General features: G+C 39.2%; 3 protein-coding genes across 5 annotated transcripts; 1 reads left to right on the forward strand and 2 right to left on the reverse strand.

The window, feature by feature from the left end:
- Window positions 1-3071: 3071 nt before the first annotated feature.
- Window positions 3072-8962, reverse strand: LOC133425362 (intermediate filament protein ON3-like). 2 transcript variants are annotated; one of them, XM_061716182.1, is made up of 9 exons: window positions 8640-8962; window positions 7177-7385; window positions 6999-7059; window positions 6785-6880; window positions 6535-6699; window positions 6328-6453; window positions 6028-6248; window positions 5918-5943; window positions 3072-4013 (listed from the first exon to the last, which is right to left on the reverse strand). In XM_061716182.1, the coding sequence occupies exons 1-9, from the start codon at window positions 8919-8921 to the stop codon at window positions 3745-3747; spliced, it is 1455 nt and encodes a 484-aa protein (XP_061572166.1). In that variant the 5' UTR covers window positions 8922-8962; the 3' UTR covers window positions 3072-3744. The 2 variants fall into 2 exon arrangements, with proteins under 2 accessions (XP_061572166.1, XP_061572167.1); XM_061716183.1 differs by having other exon boundaries at window positions 3872-4059; window positions 8640-8947.
- An 85-nt stretch (window positions 8963-9047) lies between these two features.
- Window positions 9048-14554, forward strand: LOC133425361 (keratin, type I cytoskeletal 18-like). 2 transcript variants are annotated; one of them, XM_061716180.1, is made up of 9 exons: window positions 9048-9155; window positions 9843-10226; window positions 11034-11116; window positions 11195-11351; window positions 11487-11648; window positions 11762-11887; window positions 12982-13211; window positions 13365-13399; window positions 14101-14554. In XM_061716180.1, the coding sequence occupies exons 2-9, from the start codon at window positions 9849-9851 to the stop codon at window positions 14412-14414; spliced, it is 1485 nt and encodes a 494-aa protein (XP_061572164.1). In that variant the 5' UTR covers window positions 9048-9155; window positions 9843-9848; the 3' UTR covers window positions 14415-14554. The 2 variants fall into 2 exon arrangements, with proteins under 2 accessions (XP_061572164.1, XP_061572165.1); XM_061716181.1 differs by lacking the exon at window positions 13365-13399 and having other exon boundaries at window positions 9056-9155; window positions 14101-14266.
- A 136-nt stretch (window positions 14555-14690) lies between these two features.
- arpc2 (actin related protein 2/3 complex, subunit 2) lies at window positions 14691-24304 on the reverse strand. The gene is made up of 10 exons (XM_061716184.1): window positions 24087-24304; window positions 22396-22430; window positions 21723-21835; window positions 19154-19199; window positions 18736-18922; window positions 18549-18642; window positions 17750-17876; window positions 17028-17128; window positions 16231-16331; window positions 14691-15238 (listed from the first exon to the last, which is right to left on the reverse strand). Exons 1-10 carry the CDS (start codon window positions 24158-24160, stop codon window positions 15217-15219), a joined length of 900 nt encoding a protein of 299 aa, XP_061572168.1. The 5' UTR covers window positions 24161-24304; the 3' UTR covers window positions 14691-15216.
- Window positions 24305-27248: the final 2944 nt, after the last annotated feature.

Genomic DNA, 27248 nt, shown 5'->3' on the forward strand with positions numbered 1-27248 from the left:
ACTCAAATTTCATGTGCTTTGTCATTGATAAAGCGTGTGGAACTTTCATTGTGTGAATTCATTGACTGAAATTATAGAAAGACTATTGTTTCTGTATTCATTTTAATCAAGGTGCCAAAAACATCACCCATGATTCATATCAATTGTATACTGAGATATACTTAAAAAAGTTAAAAAAAGAAACAAAATTTAGAAAACTAGAAAATTGTGCTTTTTTAAAAAAAGTCACACATTTTCCTCTAGTGATTAAATATTTGTGATATGCGGCAAAATATCACAAAGCTGAAGTACCACTTCTCTATTTTTCATGATGTTTTTATTGCATCTGATTTTATCAAGTTGATAAATCTATTCAACCAAACTCCACCCCTTTATTTGATCCTTTATTTGAGATCTTACAGTTTAAGTCACCATGCCAACTTAAATGTGAACACAGATTACAAATAATAACTCTATAGAAACATTTTCATATGAGAATGCTAAGCCGGGAAACTTGCAAGTGCCAAAAAAAACTGTAAAATACGATCAATTTAACACTCAAATCCTTACACTTCCCTCACCTGCACATCAGTGGTGGACAATTTCCTCTTTTAGACACAGTCGCAGTGTGTGTCATGTATTTAACTGCAGACAGGAATGTTGAAGTAACTCAACTGCCAGTGGTAATATTTAAATAAATGTAAAAAAAAAAAATCATCTTATAATTCCTCCAACACATGTTTCAAAACACTGAAATGTACTCATAAGCCTTTACTTTGCACTTGAAGTATAAAGAGTTAAATTAAATTGTATAACGGCTTATGATAATTGACTCTCAATAGTAAAAAGGAAAAATTTAAGCAAGTAAAAAAGAGTTCAATATCTCTTTTTGTTACAGCAAATGCATCATTTCAATTTCTCTGTGAACGTTTCCAAATCTTGTGGTCAAAACCAAAGTGCCAGAATGTTTTATTTATTCATGTTTATTTTATATTTTTCCCCGAAGTTTTAAGTTGCTTTCATGTCGGACAGCCAGATAAATTACCCTCAAGTACAGAAAAAGTCATCTTTTAGATAAAAAAAAAAATCCCAAACATGTTGTATACACTCTTCATCCTGTTCAGGGTCACTAGAGGTCAAAGTTCGCCCCAGCTGTCATCAGCCGAAAGGCAGGGTGCACCCTGGGGAGCCCCTTCGGTGGGAGCAGTTTTTAATTTGCCTTTGAGGGCAGCCCCTACAGTGGCTAGTTTAGAATTAGCGTTTTCTACACATTAACTGAGATAGTTTCTCAATATGGACAAATAATGAAAAGATGAAGTATTAAGCAATTTTCCACCACAATCTTCTGCATTTCAGATGATTGTTTTAGATTAAATTGAACCATCATTGGGTTGCGTGGGTTTCCACCGGGTACTCCGGTTTCCTCCCACAGTCCAAAAACATGCTTGCATATATATATATATATATATATATATATATATATATATATATATATATATATATATATATATATATATATATATATATATATATAAACCAAAGAACAATAGTTAATTAATAATCATGATAAATATAGTATAATACAAATCATAACAATCATAAACAAAAACATGCCTCACTGGCTTTTTTTTTTTTTTTTCCTTTTTTGCTTTCCGAAATGGAGCAGGGAGAAGTTAAAACACTTATTTAGCCCTGCCCCTAATGGATGGATGGATGAACCATCATTTATTTCTACTCAGTTTCACATCTCACATTTTAGATTCCTCTGAAGTTTTTAGAGAACAGCTTTAAAAGCGATTTTTAAAACGGGGTGGGGATAAGTTGATTGTAGCTTCCACCACCTTAAAACCAGCTGCTTTGAACAGATCTGTAAAGGCATGGTTGAAAAAGGAGCCCTTCTAGTGTACGTGACAGACATGCAAACATGAGCTTTTTGTAGAGTGTTTGGACAATAACATCTCACAGAAATGTCATTACCTCTGGAAACAGTCAGCTTTGGAATAAATGTCAGAATATGACTCTTTTTATGTGCAGTACTTGATGTTCTCACATGACATGAAGATTCTGCAGTCTTGCAAGCAGACATGGAGCTGATTACACAGAGTTTAACTTCGATTGATTGGATGCTGTCAGCCGTGCTTGAGGGGGAGTAATATTACGGTCTTGCTCCATAAACTGCTCATGCATGGGTTTTGTACTTCTTCCTATCGTGTTGTTCAGCCAGCGAAGGACATCAGTTCAACTGGATGCAGATTTTGTCCATCTGTTACCCCCCTGCCTGCAGTGTTTACTCCTACTCCCCTCGCCAATGTTTATCTATATTCTGGTATGCAAGCTGAAGAGGGGAGAGGGGGGCATTCACGACCCGTGGTACATCTACAAGACATTAACAGACTCACCGATGCGACCAGAACATGTAGGGGAGGCGGCGGGGCGAGGTGAGAAATAGATTTAGGTTTAAAAATTGGAAATGAAAGTCTCCAAAGTTGGGAGTTTCTGGTTTAAGCCATGTTGACATAAGACATCACGCCACAGACATCTGCTGCTTCCAAATACTTAGTATTTGAGGACGAGAAGTTTTATGCGTTGTAAAGATCCATGCAACGGAAATGAGCTTTTTGTTTGAGGTCTGATTAAACAGAGGATACGTCGCGCTCGATTCCCTAATAAAAATAAATAAAGAGGTTTTAAAAGTGTACCGTCTGCATAGTGGGCGGAAAGGAGAGACAGCTGGCAGAGGCGAGGCGAGGCGAGGTGGAAAAGCAGCCTTTAATCAGATTTAAGAACAAACAAGGTCTGAGCTGTTGGGACATGAGGAGAGAGTCTGGGTCACAGGACGTCAGGGGGACGCCTGTCTTGTCCAGGCATGCAATGTTCCAGTATGTTTTCCACACTGGGATATCATGCACATATGTGTCAGGAAGCTGGAGCAGAACCGGGAGAGGAGGAGGAGGAGGAAGAGGAGCAGGAGGAGGAGGAGGAAGGAACTGGACGAGACTGCCAGGCTCCAGCTGCTGCATAATCCTTTCTAAAATGTCCCACTATTCCTAATCACTCTGTGTTTGTGAGAAAGAAAGAGGCAGACACACTCATCAGGTTGCCTTATTTATTGACAGAAAACTTCATAACATGATTTTATTTATCTTTTTATTCATTTGGCATATTTGAGGTATCAAACAGCAGATAACATGAGCCACCAGACAGGGTTTAAAGATTGCAAACAAATGCCAATTTACAACATTTTGCAAAGCTAAAGGACAGAACTTTGGCCGTTTGAAGTGACAATCTGAGCAGCTTTGCATCTTGTGAAGCCAGGAAACATCTCTGCTACCGCCCTCCAGATACGGAAGTGATCGGAACCAACGGAACGGAAACGAAACGCTCCTTTAAGCAAGTGCTCAAACCCACAATTTCCCTTTCTTTATGAAGTGAGTTCTGCGTTATAAACACAGACTCGTGTTCCCTTTTCGTGCCACTGACATCTCCGAGGGAAGCATGAAGGAGAAACTCTGGACCTCCAGAAAGATTTACACATTCACACAAAGACAAGAAACCCATTTCAAAGGGTGTAAACAAATACAAGCACAGAAAACATTCAACCTGCCATGAAGCTGTTCACAAAACCAGAAAGCATGCAACGGATTATGATGGATTAATAATTTAAAAGCCAGTGCACTAAAATAACTTAATTTAGCTGTATTTGACTAAATGAATTCACATTTTGTGGATATATTTTGTAATGCTGCAGGTGGTTCAATGGCTCAGTCAATCAAAGTATTGGGAGCTTTCAGATATAATTCTACCTGACTCCACCTCAAGCCGGATCAACAGGCGCTTCTTGGGGTTGGGGAACGCCGGGGAGATTACAGTCGTGTCTGGGGGGATGATGGTGTCCGGGACGATGGTGATCGCTGGGGCGTCGATGGGATCTGCAGCCGGCGGCTTCTCTGGCAGGTGTAGCTTCTCTGGCAGGTGTAGCTTCTCTGGTCGGTGTAGCTTCTCTGGTCGGTGTAGCTTCTCTGGCAGGTGAACGTCTGCGTGCAAGTAAGGACTTGGATTGGTTGGTTTGTTTTTAGAAATCTGAGCGAAAGAGAGGTGTGATTTTAGTGGCGTACAAAACAAGAGAGAAGCTTGAGAATGCAGATATGCCGATAGTTTTATGTTTTTAAGAGCATTTTTGTGTTGATGAATATTTATTCATTTATTTTTCATAATTTATTTTGTAATATATCGTGGCGTGTTAGGGCCATCTTGTGAGAACAATACATCTTAGATAATACAAATAAAGTTGAAACCAAAAAAAGATGAGAATTCTCCCTGAATGCCAAACTGAACAACTTTAAAGCTACTCTGTGTAGCAAGACCACTTATGACCACATGGGGGCGCAGAGATCTATGATGTTGACAAAAGAGCGTCTGAAAATCAGTCTGGCGCGTCTTGCAATACTACTTTGTCCCACTAAACGTGCACTTTGTTGTGTTTTACACAACTTTCTTGTGATGAGCCATACCCATGTGGTCAGAAGTGATGCTGCAAAATACCTCATGTTACTTTGTTCTTGTAAAACTACAAATGTATTATGATTTAACAATTTATTATTTATCTTATAAAATTGTGACCTTATTCCAATAATATTACACATTTAGAATTTTTCGTCCGAACAGGGTGGTCCAAGTCTCAGTGGTAAAGAATTTTTATTATGCTACATTCAAATGCTACTGGGAACACAGAATTTAAGCAAAATTCTCAACTCCCACTGAAAAAAGAAACAAAAATTGGAGAAATCCTCATAAGAAGTCAGATATCCTACTTTTTAATTTGTTTAAAGCTTCCTAACACTGAAACCTTTTTTTTTTTTTTTTTTAATCTCCTGGTTTATTTTTCCTTTTTAGCTTTTGTTTTCAGTGAATTGAATGGCTGTTTACAAGTATTAGTAGAGAGTGTTAGAGAGTGGTTGGAAATCACCTAATTTTAAGGTCTTAAAGGCACTTTATGTAGAGATACCACTTCTGACCACTTGGGGGCATAATAGATCTACCACATCGGAAAAGTTTGGCTTAAGGTTTTTCTTCCACTAGGGGAGTTTTTACCTGCCATTGTTTATGTTATGTTTATGTAATAATTGCTTGGGGGTCATGTTCTGGGTCTCTGGAAAGCGCCTAGAGACAACTTCTGTTGTAATAGATGCTATATAAATAACATTGAATTGAAAAAAATTGTATTGAATTGAATTGAAAGTAATCTCTAACAATATTGTGTAATTACAGGTAATGGTCTTGCACATATCTAAATGTAACTGCAAGACACCTTAACTTTCTTGTGGTGTACTGCCCCCTTGTGGTCAGACATGGTACTACTACATAGAGCAGCTTTAAAATAAAATTAAAACAGTTGCTATTTTGAAACATAATCAGCAAAAATATAAATCTTTGGTTTCAAAACTAGGACTCAGGACCACCAAGGAGAGATCATTTGACATATATCTACATGGTAAAATGGGGTTCAAAAGAATAAGATTTTCTTTTAAAAAAATGCATTTTTTGGCAGAGGGGAGCAATGCCCAGGACTGTTACTTAGGTATGAGCACTGGGTGATGAAATGGGTAAAAAATCGGGGATAAAAAATATATTAAAAAAAACAAAAAAAAAAAAAAAAAAAAAATGCATTTTTGATTGAATAATTAATAATTTTCAGTGAATAGTTAAATGAAAAAAAGTGAATGAATGGATAAATATTTGTGCTTGTGGACAATTTTATGGGTGCTCTCAAGCCATAAATGTTGGGAACAACTGTTTCCCATCAAGCTTTTCTCCCATCAGTCTGTAGTTGTTTTGAGTTACGACAACATGCAACACAACAGCTCAGAAATCTTGTGTCAGTGGATTTTTTAAGGTCATTTGAAAGTAATTTAAGTAAAAGTAATAAAATGGTTCTCACCTGCAGAGCGCATGCGGTCATTCATTCTGGGCAGGGATGGAGAAGAGACAGGTGTTAGTGCCATATCAAACACTTTAATGCTTAATAATGGGATCTGCTTCCTGGCATACCTCTGCTCCTCTCCCTCCAGGAGTTTACGATAGGTGGCAATCTCAATGTCCAGGGCCAGCTTGAGATTGAGCAGCTCTTGGTGCTCACGAATCTGCCTGGCCAGCTCCTGCTTGGTGTTCCTCAAGGCCTCCTCCAGCTGGTTGATGTTGTCTCGGGCCTGGTCCAGGTTTGCCTCACTGTCGTGTCTCAAGTTGTCGATTTCCTTCTTCAAGGACTCTTCCTAAGATGAAAACCAAGAGAGAGATCAGCAGATGTTTGGACAGCGTGTTTGCAGATGCTCGTTTCTGTTAGATCCCAACCTTTCTTTTCAGACCCTCCAGGTCTACGTTGAGCCTCTGGATGATGCGCACCGTGTCTGAGACTTCCCTCTTTATGTCACGCACTTCCTGCTCCCGCTGCCCCACATTTAAAACCAAGGCATCCATCTAAGAGAAAGAGAGAAATCCCACTTTAGTATCTATTTACATCAATATTGACGGACTGTGCTGTTTTCATCTCATCCAAACCTTTCTCTGGTTCCACTGCTCTGCTTCTTCTCTGGTGCGGGAGGCCATGTTGGCATACTGAGCCTCCACGGTCTTGATGATCTCATCCATGTCCAGGGACCGTTTGTTAGAATCGCGAATGATCACCGTCTCATTCTGGACTCGCGACTGGAGCTCCTTGATCTCCTGCAAGGGGTAGACGTGAGCAGGAAAGATGGCTGGCTTTTCTTTTTTTACTTATTTTACAGGTAGATATCGGATATTTCATCACCTCATCGAAGCCAGCCCTGAGGAAGTTCAGCTTTCCCATCTGGTCCTCCAGGTCCAAGGCCAGATCTACTGCTGCCAGGTGTCCCTCGTCTACCTCCTGTTGGACACACACATTAAAAACAGAACGGGGATGACATAAAGACCAAAAATACCTGCCAGGAACTGATAGGAACTTGTTTTCTTAACGCCTCATGAAAGAAGAAAGCTTCTAGTACCTTTTTGGTGACAATGAAGTCATTCTCCAGCTCAGCTTTCGCGGACAACTCATCCTCATAACTGCAATCAGTGTGAGATATAAGGTTACAAGAAATCTATAACCCCCCCCCCAGATATCCACAAAGTTCAAATTCAATGGGGAAAAATAGAAAGTGAGGTCCGTTGTGAGCTGCTGACCTCCTCTTGGTGTCGTCCACCTTGTCCTGGATCTTCACTAGATCATCCTGCAGTTTGTCCTGGTCGCGGAGCAAGCTCTCGATCTGCTGCTCCAGCTCAGCCTGCACCTGCTTCACGATATCATCCACTTTTGCATCATAGTCCTCCTGCTCCTTCAGGATCTTCAGTTTAGTGTCCAGCTTTTTCTTCTCATCCTCCAGGTTTTTTACCTACGATGGTGACAAATTGAGGGCACTGAACATTTACCATGTGCTTTTTATGGAACGACAACATTAAAGAATAAGGGAAAATATTGGACAATTCTTTACTGATCATCATGTGAATTCTGAGTCTTTCATTACGTCAAACCTCAAGTTTTCGTTTATTCCACAAGATGGAGCCAGATTGGATGTTCTCAACGAGCTGAGAAAGATGGAAGCACTTTCTGTTGCCTCCAGCTACACATTCATATTATTATTATAAGACTATGAATAATACACTGACAGACAGGTTTTAAACAACTCTTTGTATTCTTTTAACCGACTTTGTCATCTTTAAGAAAATAAAAATAAATAATACAATAAACAAAAAACTAATTCCGTGGGAAAATGTATATACTACTACTACCATTTAGCAGACGCTTGTTTATCCAAAATGACTTACATCTGAGACACACACACCATGGAGCAATTAGGGTTAATGCCTTGCTCAGGGGCCCAAGGGAGTTCATCACTAGACCACGCCCTCCATATGTAAACAATAATGAAAAACATATAGATAAAAAAAAACAAAAAAAAACAAAACTTTTTTATAATAAAGGTTTGGTTTTTGTTTATTAATAATAATAATATAATCAGTCAATCAATATATAAATATATATATATATATATATATATATATATATATATATATATATATATATATATATATATATATATATATATATATATTCATACATAGCCTACATACATACATACATACATACATACATACATACATACATACATACATACATACATACATACATACATACATACATACATACATACATACATACATACATACATACATACATACATACATACATACATACATACATGTATGTTTTTTTCCATTATATTTTTATATACATTTTTCCACGGAATTAGCTTTTTTGTATATATACACATATATATACTTTTGTATATAAAAAAGACCATTTATATATATATATATATATATATATATATATATATATATATATATATATATATATATATATATATATATATATATATATACACACATTATAAATATATTTATAATGTGTAAAACGGAATTAAAATAAAAACTGTTTTTCCTAATTAAATAAAATACATTTACTTTACTTTTTCCTCTTTTCCGAAGTGTTTCGGCAACATATTTTATAATAATATTTAGCTTCTTTAATATTTAAAAAATGATACGAAAGCTACTAAGTTAAAAAAAATACAATATATACCAACCTTGTCGATTAGCTGGACGAACTTGTCGTTGAGTCCGACCATGTCGTCCTTCTCCCGGGACTTCCCGGCCTGGTCCAGCTTGTTGTTGGGCTGGCTCCTGGCGGGGCCCCCGCTGCCGGGGCTGTACGACTGGCTGCTGTAGTCTCTGGACGCAGACATGCTGGGGCTTTTCCGACCCTCAAACCGAACACAACAACGACACCGAGTCCGGCTGCACAGGTGAGCAGGTAAAGCACCTGAGTCCCCGCAGCATCCTCTTATAAAGGAGGCAGGACCACCCATCACCTCCCCACAAACCTCGCCTGCATCCAATCACAGAAGGACAGGTGCGACAATCGGAGGAGAACAACAGAAAAACATCCGCGGAATACTTGAATTTCAACTCTAAACCAGTTTGTCCAGGTGTTGGACCTGGATCCAGGAGCCAACCAGATCCCCAGGGGCGGATTTGAGCGCACAAGGTGGATATAAACGCCCCGGCATCCCCTGCCTGCACCGGGTGAGCTGTGATCAGAGGTGGGTAGTATTTGAGTTACATTTACTTGAGTAAGTTTTGAGAAATGTTGTACTAAGAATAGTTTTGAATCACTATACTTTTTACTTTTACTTGAGTAGATTTGTGAAGAAGAAACTGTTACTCTTACTCCGCTACATTGGGTTGAGCTTGTTATTTTCTTTTATCCCTTTTATCCGCGTACGCGTCAATCTCATGACATCACTGGGTGATTCTTTGGAAAAAAAAAATGTTTTTGCATGTTTTGTCACATATACACAGACTCAAACACTGAGTTCATGGGCTTGTTCTAGTTGGTTAAAAAAGAAAAGTACAAAGCCTTTTTTGTGCTACTTGTGCTTAATTTATTTTTTGATTCTGTTATTTTATTTATTTATTAAAGTACTTGAATTTACTTTAAGATTATTTTAATTTAAGCATTTTTTTTTATTTTTTATTAATTTTAATTTATTTTATTGATTTAATTTGCCTGAAGATGATTATTTTGTACTTTTGTCTGTTTGAATGGTTGTGTTAAAAAAAATAATCAGACGTTACTCAACAGTTACTGAGTACTTGAGTAGTTTTTTCATTTTACTTTTACTCAAGTAATGATTTGGATGACTACTTTTTACTTCTACTTGAGTCATATTATTCTGAAGTAACAGTACTTTTACTTGAGTACATTTTTTGGCTACTCTACCCACCAGGAGACCATGCCTTCCAACACCAGCGCCAGCATGTTCGGGGGAGCCGGGGGAAGGGGCTCCAGGGCGTCCGTGGCCAGCCTGGCCGGGCTGAAGAACGTGCTGCGGAACGACACGGAGCGGGACTCCGCTCCGGCGACGCGCGCCGCTCCGCCGCCTCCAGACGCCGCCGCGCCCGCGGCTCCGCCCGCGCAGCCCGCCGACGACAAGCAGACCCTGCGGGGGCTGAACGGCCGCCTGTCCGGCTACCTGGACCGGGTCAGGCAGCTGCAGGAGGGGAACTGCGACACGCAGAAGGAGATCGATGACATTCTGGCCAAGAGGAAAACACCCGAACGACGAGACTGGGATAAAGTCCAGGAGCCACTGGATGAGCTCAAGGAGAAGGTGATGCATCAGGTTCCATATTGCTGGAGAGGAACCTCCTTTTACTCCTGTTTAATATAGGTATTGACCAGAGGTGTCAAAAGTATTCACATTCATTACTCAGGTAGAAGTATAGATACTAGAGTTTAAAAATACTCCTGTAGAAGTTGAAGTATCAACTCAAGTTTTTTACTCAAGTAAAAGTATAAAAGTACTGGTTTCAAAACTACTTAAAGTATAAAAGTAAAAGTATGTAAGGGGGGAAAAAGCCATTAAGGACAAAAGCCATTGAAAATGAATGCATCTTAGTATAATGTAAATATATTAAAGAACCATATATGTGTACTATTGAGCATTAACATGTGTTTCAGAGAGCAGGGGATATGATGACTAGTTGCCTATAAGTATTGTAATGGTGCAAAAAGTCAAACTTCAGAGGCATGTTATCATTTATCCTAACCTTTATTGGAATGTACATCCAAGTTTAGTTGCAGGAATCTGAGGGAACGGATGTAAGAACAAAACTGGACAAGAACATCTGAAACAACCACAACCAAATTCACTCTATTCGGATGGAGCAATTTAACTGGATAGTTTTTTTTTAAAGGCCAAAATGAAATAGAGTAACGAGGCTGTTTTTAAAATGTAAGGAGTAAAAAGTACAGATAATTGTGTGAAAATGTAAGGAGTAAAAGTAAAAAGTCGTCTGAAAAATAATTACTCCAGTGAAGTATAGATAACCAAAATTTCTACTTAAGTAAGGTAACAAAGTATTTGTACTTCGTTACTTGACACCTCTGGTATTGACACCTTATTTTGCATGTGCAGATCAAAGACATCACCTTGGACAACGCAAAGCTGCTGCTTCAGATTGACAACACCAAGCTGGCCAACGATGACTTCCAAAACAAGTGCGTAACGAATCCTCCACCTAAACCTGACCCAACATAACCGTTTACAGTAACAGCTCTCCCTTTTTCTGTTTGCAGGCTCGATGATGAGACAAAGGCACGGAAGGATTTGGAGAAAGACCTGGACAGTCTGAAGAAGGTCATGGAAGAGACCAAGATGAACCAAGATCAGATGCAGACGGAGATCAAACTGGTGAAGAGCGAGCTGGAGCGGCTGGAGAAGGAGCACAAGGACGTGAGGATGCACACCATCACTTCCATCACCTCCACCATCACGTCCACAAGGCCACACCTGTGGTGGAGGTGATGGTGATATGAGCTTCACTGCTCCACATAGCAATGAAACTCATATAATGGGTCTTTTTTGCAGGAGGTGGATGCCCTCCGGGAGAAGATCAAGGACTCCGAGGTCAAGGTGGACATAGAGTCCCAGAACTCCAACCTGGCAGAGATTATCAAAGATATCCGAGCCCAGTATGATAAAGTGGCCCAGAAAAACCTGAAGGAGACGGACGACTGGTACAAGAGCGAGGTGCGTCTCCAGACTTCCAGCTCAGCTTCTGATCCCCTCGTTCTCTGTGCTTGCTTTTCCTCCACTGTGACAGTTTTTTTCATTGTTTTTTTTTCTCCCCACGCCTCTTCTAGTTTGACAACATCAAGGTGGAGGAGGTTAAAAACGTGGAGACCTTGCAGTCCTCAAAGTCGGAGTTCAACGAACTCATTAAGCAGAAGAAAATTGTGGAAATCAACATTCAGACTGAGCTCAACGTGGTAAATATACACACACAAACACACGCACATATATATGTATATACTGTATATCTAATGTTTTATTATATTTCTATGTTCTTATGTTTTTATATTTTTGTCATTTTATTGGATTCTGCCTTTTAATTCTGCTCTTGTAAAAGCACCTTGTAACTGTGTTTGGAAAGGTGCTATACAAATAAAGCTTATTATTATTATTATTATTACAGTACAGACCACACTTTCTCATTCAAACAAATGGGGAAGTGTGTCCAAACTTCTGGTATGTACTGTATATATATATGTATATATAATATATATACAGTGTGTGTATATATAATATATATACAGTGTGTGTATATATATATATATATATATATATATATATATATATATATATATGTATTTATGTATATTATATTAATAATAATAATAATAATAATAATAATAATGACTTGGATTTATATAGCGCCCTTCAAGGCACCCAGAGCGCTATATATATATGTTTTTATATATATATATGTATGTATATATGTGTATATATATATATATATATATATACACACATAGAGTATACATATACATATGTATGTATGTATATATGTATATATATATACACACACACTTTTTTTTATTTATATATATATATATATATATATATATATATATATATATATATATATATATATATATATATATATATATATATATATATATATATATATATATATATATATATACATACACATACACACACACACACACACACACACACACCCTTTGCAATTCCAAGGAAATCCTGAATCACCAACAGTGTTAATCCCAAATTCCCCAAGAAGGAAGTTAGAAAAAACATTGTGGGTGTGCGCAGGATGACATCTTATCTCTTATCAAGTCATCATGCCTGATTGCTCTATCACTACTCATTACAAACCTGGCTCCTGGCCGTCTCCCTAACTACCCGGATCTGAGAGCCCAAACATCAACAGGATGGCTTCCTGAGAAGTCCTGCTGTTGTGTGTGTGTTTGTGTGTGTTTGTGTGTGCTCTGAGGGCACGTATGCAAGGTGACCTCCCAAGTTCACAGTCATGACTGAGGTCTCGTTGCTCCCGTGTCAGATCCGCAGCCTGGAGGAGACGGTGAACACGACCAAAACGGAGTCCAACCGGCGCCTGGCCCCGCTCAACCACCGGATCCTGCAGCTGGAGGCCGAGCTGAAGGAGGTGAGGTCCCAGGTGGAGCAGCAGGGGGAGACCAACAACGACCTGCTCTGCGTCAAGATGAAGCTGGAGCAGGAAATCAACAGCTACCACCAGCTGATTCAAGGCATCACCGCTGATCCTGAAAGGTGAGGATGCACGCAAGTGCTCTGGTGCGATGGTTGAATGACATCAGAGCTTTAACTGCTTTAATGTGTTAACTAGTGAAGGAATAGTGTGGAAAAACCACGACACGCACGGAAACGCGATGAATCTTTGCGTTATTTCTTCTTCTCCAACAGCTCGGGGTTTACTTTAGAGGATGCATTGCACAGCGGTAAGTCCTGGATCTGGCTAGGGTTTATCTGACATCAAAAAGATGTCAGATATAAACCACATCACTCCCCCTGGATGATGGGAATGTTTACCTGTGTGAACACATTTCTATAACCGACGTGGGAAGGTTACTGCTTTCTGTTTCATCTTACAACCTGATTGGCCCAAAAAAAATGCTCCTGTCCCACCAAAAGAAAAGAAAAATTGTGGAATTAAATGAAAGGTGGAAGCTTTATAGTTGATGACGTGGACAGATAACTGAAGATTCACGACCATGACATCAGAATTAACCACTTGGAGTAGAAATTACTACAAAATATGCACTAAAAAGGAGAAAAGGGATACAAAACAATACTAACACAGTTGCAACACACTAAAAAAAATCTGTCCATGCTTCATGAGATAATATGGTTTACACCTTCCAGGTAACGGCGTTGTATTCAGAGTTAAACCTGAAAACTTCCATGTCATCTCATTATTGTTTGGGGGAGTGACTTTCAGAAGTGTGTTTACACACTTTTGTGTCTATTGCTTTAAAAAAAAGAAGCTGAAAATGTTTTAGAGCTAAATGTGTCACTAAACTGCACTAGATCTAATCAATCACAAATTTATCTACTGACCGGCACAATCAGCAGAACTAACACCGAGGGATTCTCAGCAAATGCCTGAAATGTATGAAATGTTTCATATCTGTGATTGCAGATCAGCAAAAGCTTGACCAGCACCAGCAGGCAGTAGAGGAGGCGGCCGTGGCCAAGCAGCAGAGAGCCCGCTCCCACAAGTCCACCCCCCCGGAAAAGCCGAAGGAGAAAAAACCCGTCAAGGCAGAGATGGATGCGGTCGTCAAGGAAGCAGCTCCTGGCAACAGCTCTGCTAAAAAGAAAAAGAACAAGAAGTCCAAGGCTGAGAAGGATTCATCTTCCTCCTCCTCCTCCTCTTCATCCTCTTCATCTTCCTCCTCTTCATCCTCATCCTCCTCTGAGTCCGTACATGAAGTTGAAAAACCTGCTGTTTAAGGCGAAGGAGCCAAAACTTGGTCTTTTAAATAAATATCTTACTGTCATTCAGCAAAGTATCCCATTGAAACCTGTAACTTTACCATTGTAAAGTGTTTTTTCTTCTTTTGTCACTAAAATAAAAGTCATGGGTTCAACTGAAAAAAGTCCCAAGAGTGTACTTTCTGATCTCAGACGTCATTCACACGCGTCTCTTCAGGATTGACGACCACACACGTCTCACCACATGCGACACTTGCGTAATAGATAAGCAATAAACAAGTCAGAGAGGAATGATGGTTTTTTTTTTTAAAGAGTGATTTATTTCTCAAATGACGATGGTACAGACGACATGAAAGCACAGAGAGGGGAGGGGAACTGAAATCATCCAATATATGGACACTGAGTGGTGAGGGGAGGGCTGAGGGGGCAAGCGAGTACCAAATGGAGTAAAATATCGTATCAAAAATTTTCATTCACTTTGTTCATATATATATCTATATAGGACTAATAATTCTCTTTAACTAAGCAAAGCAAGGAATGCCCTTTTTTCCATTTTATCTTGAGCCTTTGCTTTCCCTATGTAGAGCTGACATTATTACTCTTCAAAATTAAAAAAAAAAAAACAAACAAAAAAAACAAAACCAGAAGAGGCGGGACACTTTTTTTTCTTTTTTTTGGGAGAAGGGGGGGGGAGGCTGGGCGTGGGGAGGGAGGGGGGCGTTTAGAGGCATCCTGGAGTCCTGTCCGATGTGGCGTTGAGTCTTCTGGAGCATCTGGAAATGCCCACTGGGGTTTTGGGTTTGTCAGATGGAGGCCGGCCTCAGCGGGAGAAGGTTTTCCCACTGAAAGGGAGGGGAGAAAAAATGTAAATAAATAACAAGTTTAAAGGCCTGGGTCTCATTTGTGGGAAAAGCTAAGCTCAAATCTGTTTTCAGTTAAGGGAACAACTCATAAACATTCTTTAGATGCTGCAAACAGAATTTGTTTTCAACAAAGACCCAGTCGATTAACGTATAGATCTATCTGGTCTTGTTGCAGAAATTAGCTGTTTAGATCACAAGAAGTTTCTATCCTATAGATTTGGGCTCTGAGAAACTTTTAGACATGAACTGTACTTCAGCTGCAGGACACAACTAAAATTAAAAAGTTGATAGTAATTTGTATGGTCTTGTTTTGTTTTAGTTTGTTTTTTTAAACAGATTTTAGCAGCAAAATTGAACCTTTTTAGTTTGAAAAGACAAAAGTCGAGGGAAAGGTGGGCTGTTACTTGTTAAAATTACATAAAAAGCTATCAGGACACACAAGCAGATCAGTTGCTTCTAATATAACAAATTCAAGCTTGAACACGGTTTTAAACAATAAACTATTCCTTGCAACAATATTTCCTCATATCGATGCACATAGTTGTTCGTTTCTTAAATAAAAAACAAAACTGCTTCTGGTTTGGTTTGATTTATGACGAGCTGACTTTTATGGTTGATGGTTAAATTTCTTATTAATCAGATAGTTTCCTCTTTGAACAGGATTGACTTGAATGTTTATCTTCAGCACCACCCGTTTGTGGAGCTCATTTCAGTTACTCGTTACCCACAGAACAAATACACGTAACCTTCGTTTGCAGGAGCTAAGAGGTTTACGAGCAGGCTTTTATTATTACAAATGGTCAAAGCTGTAAAAATAAAAACCAAGTCAACACAGGAGTCAAAGCCAAGTACTCTAGTCCTGCACAGATTGTTTATCTTGAGTCTGAATCTGGTTTTGGACTGTAACACGCCTTCGTTGGGACAGCGATGCTGTCGTCCGTCACTTGTAAGATCCGGCGGAGGTTACTTACGAAATGGTTTTCATCTCTTTCTTCTCAGCATCGGGCCGAGCACGGTTCAGCACCTTGAGGAAGTCTGATGTCTTGGCCCTCATGCGCGTATGAATGTAGGCCTGAGGAGGAAATTGCGCATGTGCTATTAGGAGATTCCTCTGAGTGGTAAACACTGATTGTATCTCTTAAGAGCAGTCAAGATGACAGCATGAGTCCATTTCCAATCTGGTTTGTGCACATTTTTACAACAACAACATTGTATTTAACAATGTTTTAGTGTTAAACAAGAAAATAAATGCAGGCTGCTCGTCGTTAAAGAGTCTTATATCACAAAAATGGCATTCGATGGACGCCCTTGAGAGCATTCCCACCCACATTGGCCCATAAATCAGCCTCCGGTGACGCCATGTAGTCTGATGCAAACACATACGATTTCTCTTTTCTGTTTCTGCTGCATGTGAAAGCTTTAAAATGTAGTCTACCCCCCCGAAAAAAGGAGATTTAACTGCATCTGACAGCCAAACATAGTTAATTTGAGATGCAATTTAAAGAATCCCACAACCTAAAGCAACGAGCTGCTTGCCAACCCACAGCTTGAGCAGTAAAACCTCGACTTTGATGAGAGTTTACAGCTTCTATATGGTCTGCTATTAAAGTCGACTGCGGTCTGAAAAATTCCTCTCCAGCGTTAATGAGCTGCGCTGGACCAACACAATTCATGGCTGCAAACACACACTTGACACGCAACTGAAGAATGCTGCAGCGAGCTCGGGCCGGGTGCGACTCGGATCAATGGCTGATGGAGGAGAGCTCACCTTGGAGCACTTTATGTGGTAGTGCAGGTAGTCCCTGAAGGTGTGGATGAGGTTGATGGTGTTGTCTCTGGCATTGGCATTGGTGTGACGAGGGAACAGGACTGGAAAGAGTTCAACGGGGAAACATGCAGATCATATAGAACTTGATAAATGAGTAGGGCTGGGTATCGATTCAAATGTCAAGAATCGATTCGATTCTTAATATTCAGAATCGATTATCATGATTCGATTCGACAATGATTTGGCTTAGTGTTATTTAAAATGTTTTTTGAGCTGTTGCCTGAATTATATGACTGTAAAATAACTAGTGAAATAATAATTTCACAATAATTATTGTGAAATAACTAAGAAATAAATAACTCAAACGGGCCTTTTAATATACATTTAAAGTGCAAAAAAGAAAGAAATTGCAACAGTTCATGCAGTAAACAAATCATTTTAGCTTATCTAATTTATTCTGTCACCACGCACACATATTGCCATGAAGCACCTGGCATTTTTCAGAAGTGTCATGACAAACTGTGTGTCCGACTACTGGGATTAAAGTTCACCTGGCGAGAATGATGGAGAGAAAAAAAAAATAAATAAAAAAAATAAAATCGATCTTTAGACATAAGAATTGATTTTTAGGAATTAATTTGAGAATCGATTTAGAATCGGAAAATCGATTTCTTCAACACAGGCCTATAAATGAGTGGTGTAATTCCAGCGGGGAGACTGACCGAAGGTGATGTATCCGATGTTGTCCCCGACGGCGGCGTCTGTGTCCTTCAGCTCCAGAGGCGGCTCCCTGTGGCTGAACAGCACCTGGGGAGCCGTGTGGCTGGCTCGCCGACCCTCTTTGAACTCCTTCACACCAGAAAAATCACTTTAAAACTCTTAGTTCTGTATTCTTACTGATGACCATTAGCAATCTGTTTGGCATTTGTTTGACGTTCTGCGTTACAGCGGTTGCAAATGAGACCTTTCTGGTTCAGAGCGGTACGTGAATGACTGCCGTGGATGGTTTTTGAGCAATACAAAATAACTTATGTAGAAGTTCAGACTAAAAGTTAAGTACAAATGTGCTGCTTTTCCCTCTTTTTTTCACCTCAGCTGCAGCAACATTTTGGATTTGATCCAGAATAAATGTTGTTTAAAAGGTCTCAGCAAGAAAGAAAAACCGCTTCCATCTGAAATCAACAGGAATCGGAAACGACTGGTTTCCTGAAACCTGACAACCTTTCAATTTTAACCTGTTAGTTCATACGTTATGCTTTAAGACTTCTTCCATTGATCTTTAGCGGCAGTAATTACACAAGAGGAAAAGAGAAGACGGCACACAGGTTGGGACTCGAACCAACAGGTGCGCCACATGCCGTCCCGAATAGTTTGTATTTCCTTTAAGGAATTTTAAAGATGCTGCTTAGTATCTATAACACATCTAGAGCCTCCTACTGATGACAACCTCAGTAAAGCATTTGGATTAGAGGTAAATACCCAGGGAGGGAGCGAACCCCTCGATGACAGACCCTCGCTCACCTGCATGAAGACTTTCCCGATGATGACATCGTCGTCGTCTTTGAATACCGTGCTGAAAACCACCGTCACCCTGTCTTTCTTAGCTTCCAGATACCTGAGGCAACCACAGCAAACAGAGACACGTTAGGGAGTTGTCTCCAACATCTAACGCTGTTGTGTAAAAGCTTTGGCCCGTCTGCCGACGTACATGGACTCATCATCTCTGTAGTGGACCACAGCCCTCCTCTCCCCCTCTTTGCCTTCTTCCTGGAACTTGAAGTACTTCTCAAACACAGAGGCGAAGCAGTTCCTCTTCAGCATCCCCGCCTGGTGGACGACCTCGTCTTTATTGGCCGGTAGAACGTCCAGATCGTAGAGGAGGGACACATTGTAGCCTTGGAGAAAGCCGGTCAGAAGTTAAAACAGAACTCATCACATGCTGGGTTACATCGCAGTCAGTCACAACTTTTGATTTCACAGCTTTCTATTTAAAGACCCGTTAAACGCTTCATTTTAGGAGAGAGATCTCATGAAAGCTGACATTCAAGACTGCTGTTTGGGCTGAAAGATGCTTGGACTCCTTGATAGGGTTTAATATGTTAAAGGACAGAAAGATGAGAACTTACCAGGCTCAGTGGAAACCAGATAATTCCCATAGATCCTCTTGAGCAGCTGCAATTAGAAATATCCCCGTTATTTGTGACACACTTCTCTATATGTGACTTCCACAATCAGTCTTTCATAGAAAAACCACAACACACAACTGAAAAAAAGGAAACTTAAAAGGTCAAATCTTAGGCTGCAAGACAAAAAAGTAGTTTGATGAAATACTTTGATCATTATCTTTTTTGCATTCATGTCTTAAAAGTGTAGAGTAAGTGCTTATAAATAAGTCCCAGCCCTGCAACTGCTTTGGTGCTAAAAACAATCCCCATGAGTTTTGGAAACTTGACATTTCAAATGCCTTGAAAAAAAAGAAAGAAAGATATTTACTTAAAAGCAACTCTTTGATTTCTTCAACGCCACTGATTTTCACAGCTTGTGCAAATTAAGGCAGATGAAGCAAGACATTTGAAAGAAAAGTCAACCACAGGAACAGCAGAGGCCAGATACTCAAAGCCGCTGAACAATGAGAGGCTTGTAACCGCGCCAGGGAGGGAATGTGCGTCTGCTTCAGATAATTAAAGAGGGACTTTGTCGCAAACAGATACCTGTCATTTTGTCAGGACTTGAGGTGCACGACAGCGATATGGAACTAAGGCTATGGTATGGAAATTATGTGCCATAAAAACACAACAAATTACTATGTTTACTTGGTCCATACTTCCTCTTCTTTTGAGAGTTTGTTTACTCGGAAAGGTACACAGGACTGTGTCAGAAAATTAGAATATTGTGATAAAGTTCTTTATTTTCTGTAATGCAATTAAAAAAAAAATGTCATAAATTCTGGATTCATTACAAATCAACTGAAATATTGCAAGCCTTTTATTATTTTAATATTTCTGATTATGGCTTACATTTTAAGATTAAGATTCCCAGAATATTCTAATTTTTTGAGATAGGATATTTGAGTTTCCTTAAGCTGTAAACCATGATCATCAATATTAAAATAATAAAAGGCTTGCAATATTTCAGTTGATTTGTAATGAATCCAGAATGTATGACATTTTTGCATTACAGAAAATAAAAGGACTTTATCACAATATTCTAATTTTCTGAAACAGTCCTGTATACAGTTGTGGGGAAAAAAAAGAAAAGAAAAAAGGTTCAGCTTGTTCCAAATATCAGGTTTTAAAACACAGGACAATAAAACCATCTGGTCGTTGCCAGTTACTGAACTTATCCATACACCACATGGCTAATTTGGAAAAGAAGCAGAGATGAAAACTCAACGATTCGACATGTAGACTCAACTTAAGCAGGATCATTTTGACATCATTGTTTTCTGTTTCTAACAATTGCTGTGGAGAAAGTTCTGCACGCTTTAATTTACAACATCGCCTTCAGCTCAAATGGAAGTGTTTCTTCCTGCACAGCTCTCTTCTTATTTGATTTTTATTTCATGTTTCTCCTTTCTGTAATTGTGTACATTTCGCCAACCCTCTCTGTTCTACTCTGGTACATCTTCCTTTGGGATTAATAAAGTTGATCTTATCTGTCTCTTAGGGATCCAACCCTGTCTTTCAATCAGTTTGAAGTCTGCAGTTTGAACTTTGATTTAATTTTTCCGCTGTTCTGTTGTAGATTTGTTGCAAGACCTGGTTTATGAAACGCTTTAGTAGCTGGAAAGATTCACTTCTCTCCAGAGAAGCCCTCATCAAGCCTCCGCCACTGTGCTTGAGGTGTTTGAGCTCATACGCCAACCTTTTAATTGTGATTTGTGGTCAAACATCTCCACTTAGGTCTCATTTGTCCAAAGCAACAACTTTGCAAACCTAAGCTCCAGTGATACTTTTAGAGAGAACAAGTTTTCCTTTGTCAGCGCTGCCAAACAAGCTACGCTTGTTAAATTAAGAACACACAAGAACGTGGGAGAATAAACAGAGCCTTTCAGCTGCCCTTATACACAACCTCTTCCCTGACTTCTGACACAAAAAAAAAATCCAGCTGAATGTGGCACTGTAGAGTCATTCACTCGCCCCTCAACTCTTGAGCTTAATGGAACGAGGAGGGAGTCGCTGGATGGAGGCCAAGCCATTTACACAGCGTCTGTAGCTCACAGTCAGCACTTCCTTGCCTGGGGTGACTCACACAGACCCACTTCCTGTTTCTGCCAGAAGCCTCGGCAGCTGCTTTCTTCCTTACATGGCAACAGAGCACTTGCAGTGTAGGTGTGTGCATGTGTGTGTGTGTGTGTGTGTGGGTGAGAAAGCAGTGATGATCTTATTGTTTTTAAATCATCTGAGATTTTTACAGAAGTTGAGAGTATATCTACTCTTTCAGTATTCCCTCCTGGACGCACTGATCGTGTTTGCTTTTCACAGGTAAACAATCAGTGGAATTAAAGAGACATAATGAGAGTAACTGCTGCTTCCCATGTAGTTTATACTTACCACAATGTAACATAACTGTGGGCCGGGAGCACTTTTAAGACTTCCTAAGCTAAATTTAAAACAAAAAACAAACAACATTCCTCTCTTAGACCGTCCGTTGAGACTTCTTTTTTTTTTTTTTCTTTAATGGACTGTGTGTTACCTCGTCAGCTCCATGCTCCTGCAGCTCCTTGTAGAACTTCAGGGAGATGCTAACCATCACTTTGGTCTTGTCCCCATTGGGGTTGGAGATGTGGTACAAGACGCCATCGAAATCTGCAGGAGGGAGGAACAAAATTAACTCCTGCAGGTGGCAAATTGAGCTCTTAAGCCACACACCCTTTTTCTTCTGGGATCTTAACACAGTTTTTGCTACATGGACAATTAAAACCCTGATTTCACTGGATTACTTTACTCAATTTTACATAAAATACACAGAAAGTTTCAGTGATTACTGGCAGCATGTGCAGCACATTGAATGCATATTATTAAGGAACTCCTCCAAGAATAGCTATGAGGTAGTTTGTTGCGTTTTTTTTTTTTTTTTTAACCCAGACGAAAGGAAATATAGAGTTGTCAGATAAAAACACATATTCTTATGCAGTTCCTAAAATAATAATAGATTTGCAAAAGAAATAATTTGCCCTAGACTAGAAGAGAACACAATGCTGAATCAGCCGCCCACTTCAGATATGACATCAGAGTATCTAAGACATTCCTCTCTGAACATCTAAAACTCTGCTGAGCTCCCAACGACATATTGAAACCATGTGGTGCAATTAAAAACACAGAAAACTCGAGCCGAAAACATCAAAGTGAATAGAAATGCCCCCCACCTGCAAACGTCACATCGACGGCCTCTGGTTTGGTTCTGTGAGAGGAAAACCAAAGTAAACCACCGTTAATTTAGTAATACCACCAATCCGCACATAAACCACTCATTCAAACGAAGCTCTGTTTGCACTACACATGGCACAATTACACTTTATAGCTCATGGAGACGAGGCTCGTAAGAAAAGCAAACATTTTCATTTAAAAATAAGGCACTCTAGTAGTTACGATTGAAGCATGATGTTACTATAGCTGTTAGTATCATGAACATTTTGTTGGGAAATATCAAACAAGAACTTGGTAGTATTTTTTTTGGTGTCCATTTTATTCCAAAATATGCCCACAGAGACGTTATTGCATTTGGCTTTGCAACTATATCAATGACTTTAATCATCACATTAGTTACCTCAAGATAAACATATGCAATTGACAGAATCTGATATTTTTAGGAGATGTAGTCACCTGAATGTGACGAGTTAAAATAATTGCTGTCAAATTATTTGGATATATGCAGCACAGGTACAGTACAGAGATTAGCCTTAGGTTATTTACAATGTTTCTGATTCAAAGAGAGAAAAGTCCAGTAAAAAAAATATGCAAAAGAATACAAGAAATGTACCATCAGTGCATTGGATAAAAAAAAACTGAAATTTTAAGCCTTCTTTTCTGTCTTAGTATTTTGTAGTATCATTTTTTAAGTGTGAAAAGCTTTCATAAACTAGTTTACTTTTTAAGGTGGGTTTTTCTAGTTAAGTGTACTGTGTTGTGCTCTACGTTTCCCCAACCACTATAATATGCAGTAGTAAATGAGCTTTTTTGGGGGGGTGGATGCTTAATGGATTTGGTTACAGCTGCAAAATATGTGTAATGTGCTCCGAGCTGCTGCAGCTTCTGGAGACTTGACTCAGCTTGACTACAGGAATGCGGAAGCTGGAAATAGGAGCGATGGTTGTAGCTGACATGCAGAGGCTAAATGTTTGTGCAGAACCATAAAAAGCAAATAAACGTTTTTCAATAAATGCAAAAATAATTTCCTGCACAACTGGATCAGGGTTATGTATGTTGGTGTCGTTTAATTAGCGCGTAAAAACATGAGGAAGTGTTATGTTTATGGACTTGTGTCAGGGAATGGGGGGAGAGCTTTACCAGCGGCGGATTCAGGTTTGATATCCATATAAAAGTGAATCTAACTTTAAACAGGGCACTGAATGTGTCGGGTTCCGTAAAGCAGTGTAACCTCTGGTCAATGCAGTAAAGGTCTATAAAGTAGCTAATAGCAGCAGCTGTATAGCGGTCTATGCTCTCCAGATGTTTTAAAATATTCAAATAAAAAAATAATAATAAGTCAGCCGTGGCATAATTGCACAAAATGCTTTATTTGACCCTTTTGACAACCAGGAAGTAGCCGAGGGGGGGACCAAATCAAACTGGGTAACATTTTTTGCCACAACACGGGCAGTGCAGACACACCCCAGCTTAAGGCAAAGCAGCTACTCCCGACAACAGGGCTGGTTCAGCTGCTAATCTGACGCTGCTTTACGTTCATTACGGGCATTTAAGAGACTTTTGCAATGCTATTGGCGTTTACCAGCTTCAGCTTTGAACGCAGCAGTCGTTTTTCGGGGGAAAGGCGAAAGGGGAAGCTAGCCCGGCTAGCCCGGCTAGCCAGGTGTAACGATGATTAATGATTCCTCACCCGTTGGATGCGCCGTCGAACTTCAACGCCAAGGTCTCTTCTATGATGCGGTTATTGATTTCTAACAGGATCATCGCAGCTGACGCCGGTGTCGAGGAAAAGGGGGGAAAGAAAGGTGTTATTTGGTGGGATTACCCTCTTTGTGTCAAACTGTGCTGGTTTTTCCTCCCTTGACAGACCAGAGCGCTTCCGTCGAAGCTACTTCCGCCTGTCACTTCCGCGTACTCTACACTCAGGACCCCGTTACGATTTAGGAGGGCAAAATATTGCCAGTAATACCTTCTTAGAAGTGTGAAAACCAGTGGCGTCAATTCAGTAGGTATGGCAAGGTTACAAGTCACAGAACTTAACTAGAGTATCAATCAACACGTGCAGCAAATATTCATCACAGAAGTCTGATATGTAGCTTATCTGTGTGGTCAAGAAAATTGGAACTTTTTCAAATGCAGTCTCGTTCACTGCAAAAACTCAAAATCTTACCAGGAATATTTGTCTTATTTCTAGCTAAAATGTCTCATTTTTAGTCACACTTAAAACAAGAGTCATCACCAGAAAAATAACTTGTTATTTGACCATTTTCACCTGTTTCAAGTAAATTTTCACTTGAAATAAGTAGAAAAATCTGCCAGTGGGACAAGATTTATCTTTTCCACTGGCAGATTTTTCCACTTATTTTAAGTGAAAATCTACTTGACTAATTAACTAGTGAAATCGATCATGTTGTTCTGATTTGCATTTGTAGTTATTCTATATGTATTAAGTAATAGAATAATCAATTCAAATAGACACAGAAAAATTCCATAAATGTATTTAAAAAAACAAACATTTACATTTTCCCTTGAAGCCAAGGTGTGGCAGCTGCCATACCTTCCCATACCCAATGGCCCCTGGTGAAAATATAATTTTCGTGATTGAGATCATATATTTTGGTGTCTGAAGTGAGTAACAATTTAAAAACTCTGACATAACGCAATATTTTCATGTAGTTTTAGTCTGAAGTGAGTAACAATTTAAAAACTCTGACATAACGCAATATTTTCATGTAGTTTTAGTCTGAAGTGAGTAACAATTTAAAAACTCTGACATAACGCAATATTTTCATGTAGTTTTAGGCAGTCGGAATTTGAAGATGTGTCAATGAGTGAGAAGTTCAGAATTGTAATGGTCTGTGACATCACAAACCCAGATATAAATATGAATTTAAATATGAATTATTACCCTCCAACTTCAGATTAAATGTGTTCTGATACTGAAAGATCCTCGTGTTCTTTGTCTGGTGTACCATAAGAAAACCAGTGAACAGAATCAAATTTTAATACAAGCTTTTATTATATTATGCACAATGTTTTCCACCCGGAGGTACACTTTTCATTTAATTTTCATTTTATTCTTTATTTCATTCAAAAATAAAACAAACAATTCAATTCAAATAGAAACACAAATGTTCCTAAATTGTGAATGAAAAGGGAGCAGAAACAATAAGAATCTTATCTAATCTGCCCCTTCTTCACAAGAAATACATTTACAAATAACATAAATTAAAAGTTTAAAACAAGTTTTAAAAAAAGTTTCAAACCACATAGGTAGGAGAGAAATGCACACTGTGGTCATCAATCCAGTCATATTTATAATGAAAAAGGGAGGTGTTTAGTACGTTATAAGAGCAGAACCTTATCTGTTGAACCTTATCTGAGAGGCACCTGCAGTGAAAGAAACCTAAACATGTCACACTTTCAGTCATATATTTTCTGTTGTTTATCTCTAATCCGACATGCCAAAGATCTACGACAACCAAAACCCAGAGAAAAACATCAATCTTAAACATCCGTTCCTCTTCACCGTCCTCACCTAAAGAATTCAATTCAATTCAATTCAATTCAATTCAATTCAATTCAATTCAATTCAATTCAATTCAATTCAATTCAATTCAACTTTATTTATATAGCGTCTAATACAACAGATGTTGTCTCTAGACGCTTTCCAGAGATCCAGAACATGAACATAAACATAAACATAAACCCCCGAGCAATTATTACATAAACAGTGGCAAGGGGGGGGGGGGGCGGGAACGCAGGCCAGAACGCAGCTCCTGAGGCTCCAGCCTGCAAACATGCACAAAAGAGAAAAAAGGGGGGCCGGCACAAGAAACTACAGGAACGATGGACAAAAATGATAGCTATGAGATATTTATAATAAATAAAAATGGTAATGGAGAAGAGAGGAAGGGAAAAGGAGAGGAGAAGAAGGGTGAGAGGCACCGCCCAGCGGATCATGTCGGTGCCCCCCTGCAGCATAGGCCTATAGCAGCATATCTACCGCAAAGCTATATTTGAGACTAACTATTATAGTCTTGTTCTATAGCTGCAACTATGACTACTGACTCTAACACACTAGAGTTTACACTACCTAGAGATTTACCAACACCAGCTAGAGGTTTACTAAACACTAACTATAGGCTTTACTAAACAGAAAGGTTTTAAGTTTAGTTTTAAAGGTGGAGGTGGTGTCAGCCTCCTTAACCCAGATTGGAAGTTGGTTCCAAAGTAATGGTGCCTGATAGCAGAACGCCCGCCCTCCAAATCTACATTTAGATACTCTAGGAACTACGAGTAAACCTGCACCCTGGGAGCGGAGAGCTCTGCCAGGAACATAAGGCACTATCAAATCTTGTAAATACTGCGGAGCTAAGCCGTTTTGGGCTTTATATGCCCAAAACGAATTTAGCTAATAAGTCTGGTCATTAAAACAGGGGGTGGTCTTGCCCTGAGAGCAACCATCAGTGTACAATCTTATAGAAAAAAACCCTCTTACTTTTAACAATTTCATAAAATCCTAACAATACCCTCATTGTTCTTTTCCATTACCAATTCCGATACCATGTTAGTCGATACTGAGTAGCTATTAATCGAATAGCCTACAAGTATTATTTATGTTTGTTTTTTTTTTTTGTTTTTTTTAATTCTGTTTATTGATTTTCTCTCAAATAACCAACATACAAAACATTCATAACAACAAGCTCAACCCCACCCCCCCACCCCCTTTCTTATAAAGAAAATAAAAGGACTTAACTCAAGGGGGAAATACATACCATACATTCGTCAATTGCAATTACAATTAGCCCATTTCCTGTATAAGAACAGCAAAGTCACAAGAAAAGGGGCA

Source organism: Cololabis saira, chromosome 24 (assembly GCF_033807715.1).
Source record: "Cololabis saira isolate AMF1-May2022 chromosome 24, fColSai1.1, whole genome shotgun sequence".
NCBI lineage: Eukaryota > Metazoa > Chordata > Actinopteri > Beloniformes > Belonidae > Cololabis > Cololabis saira.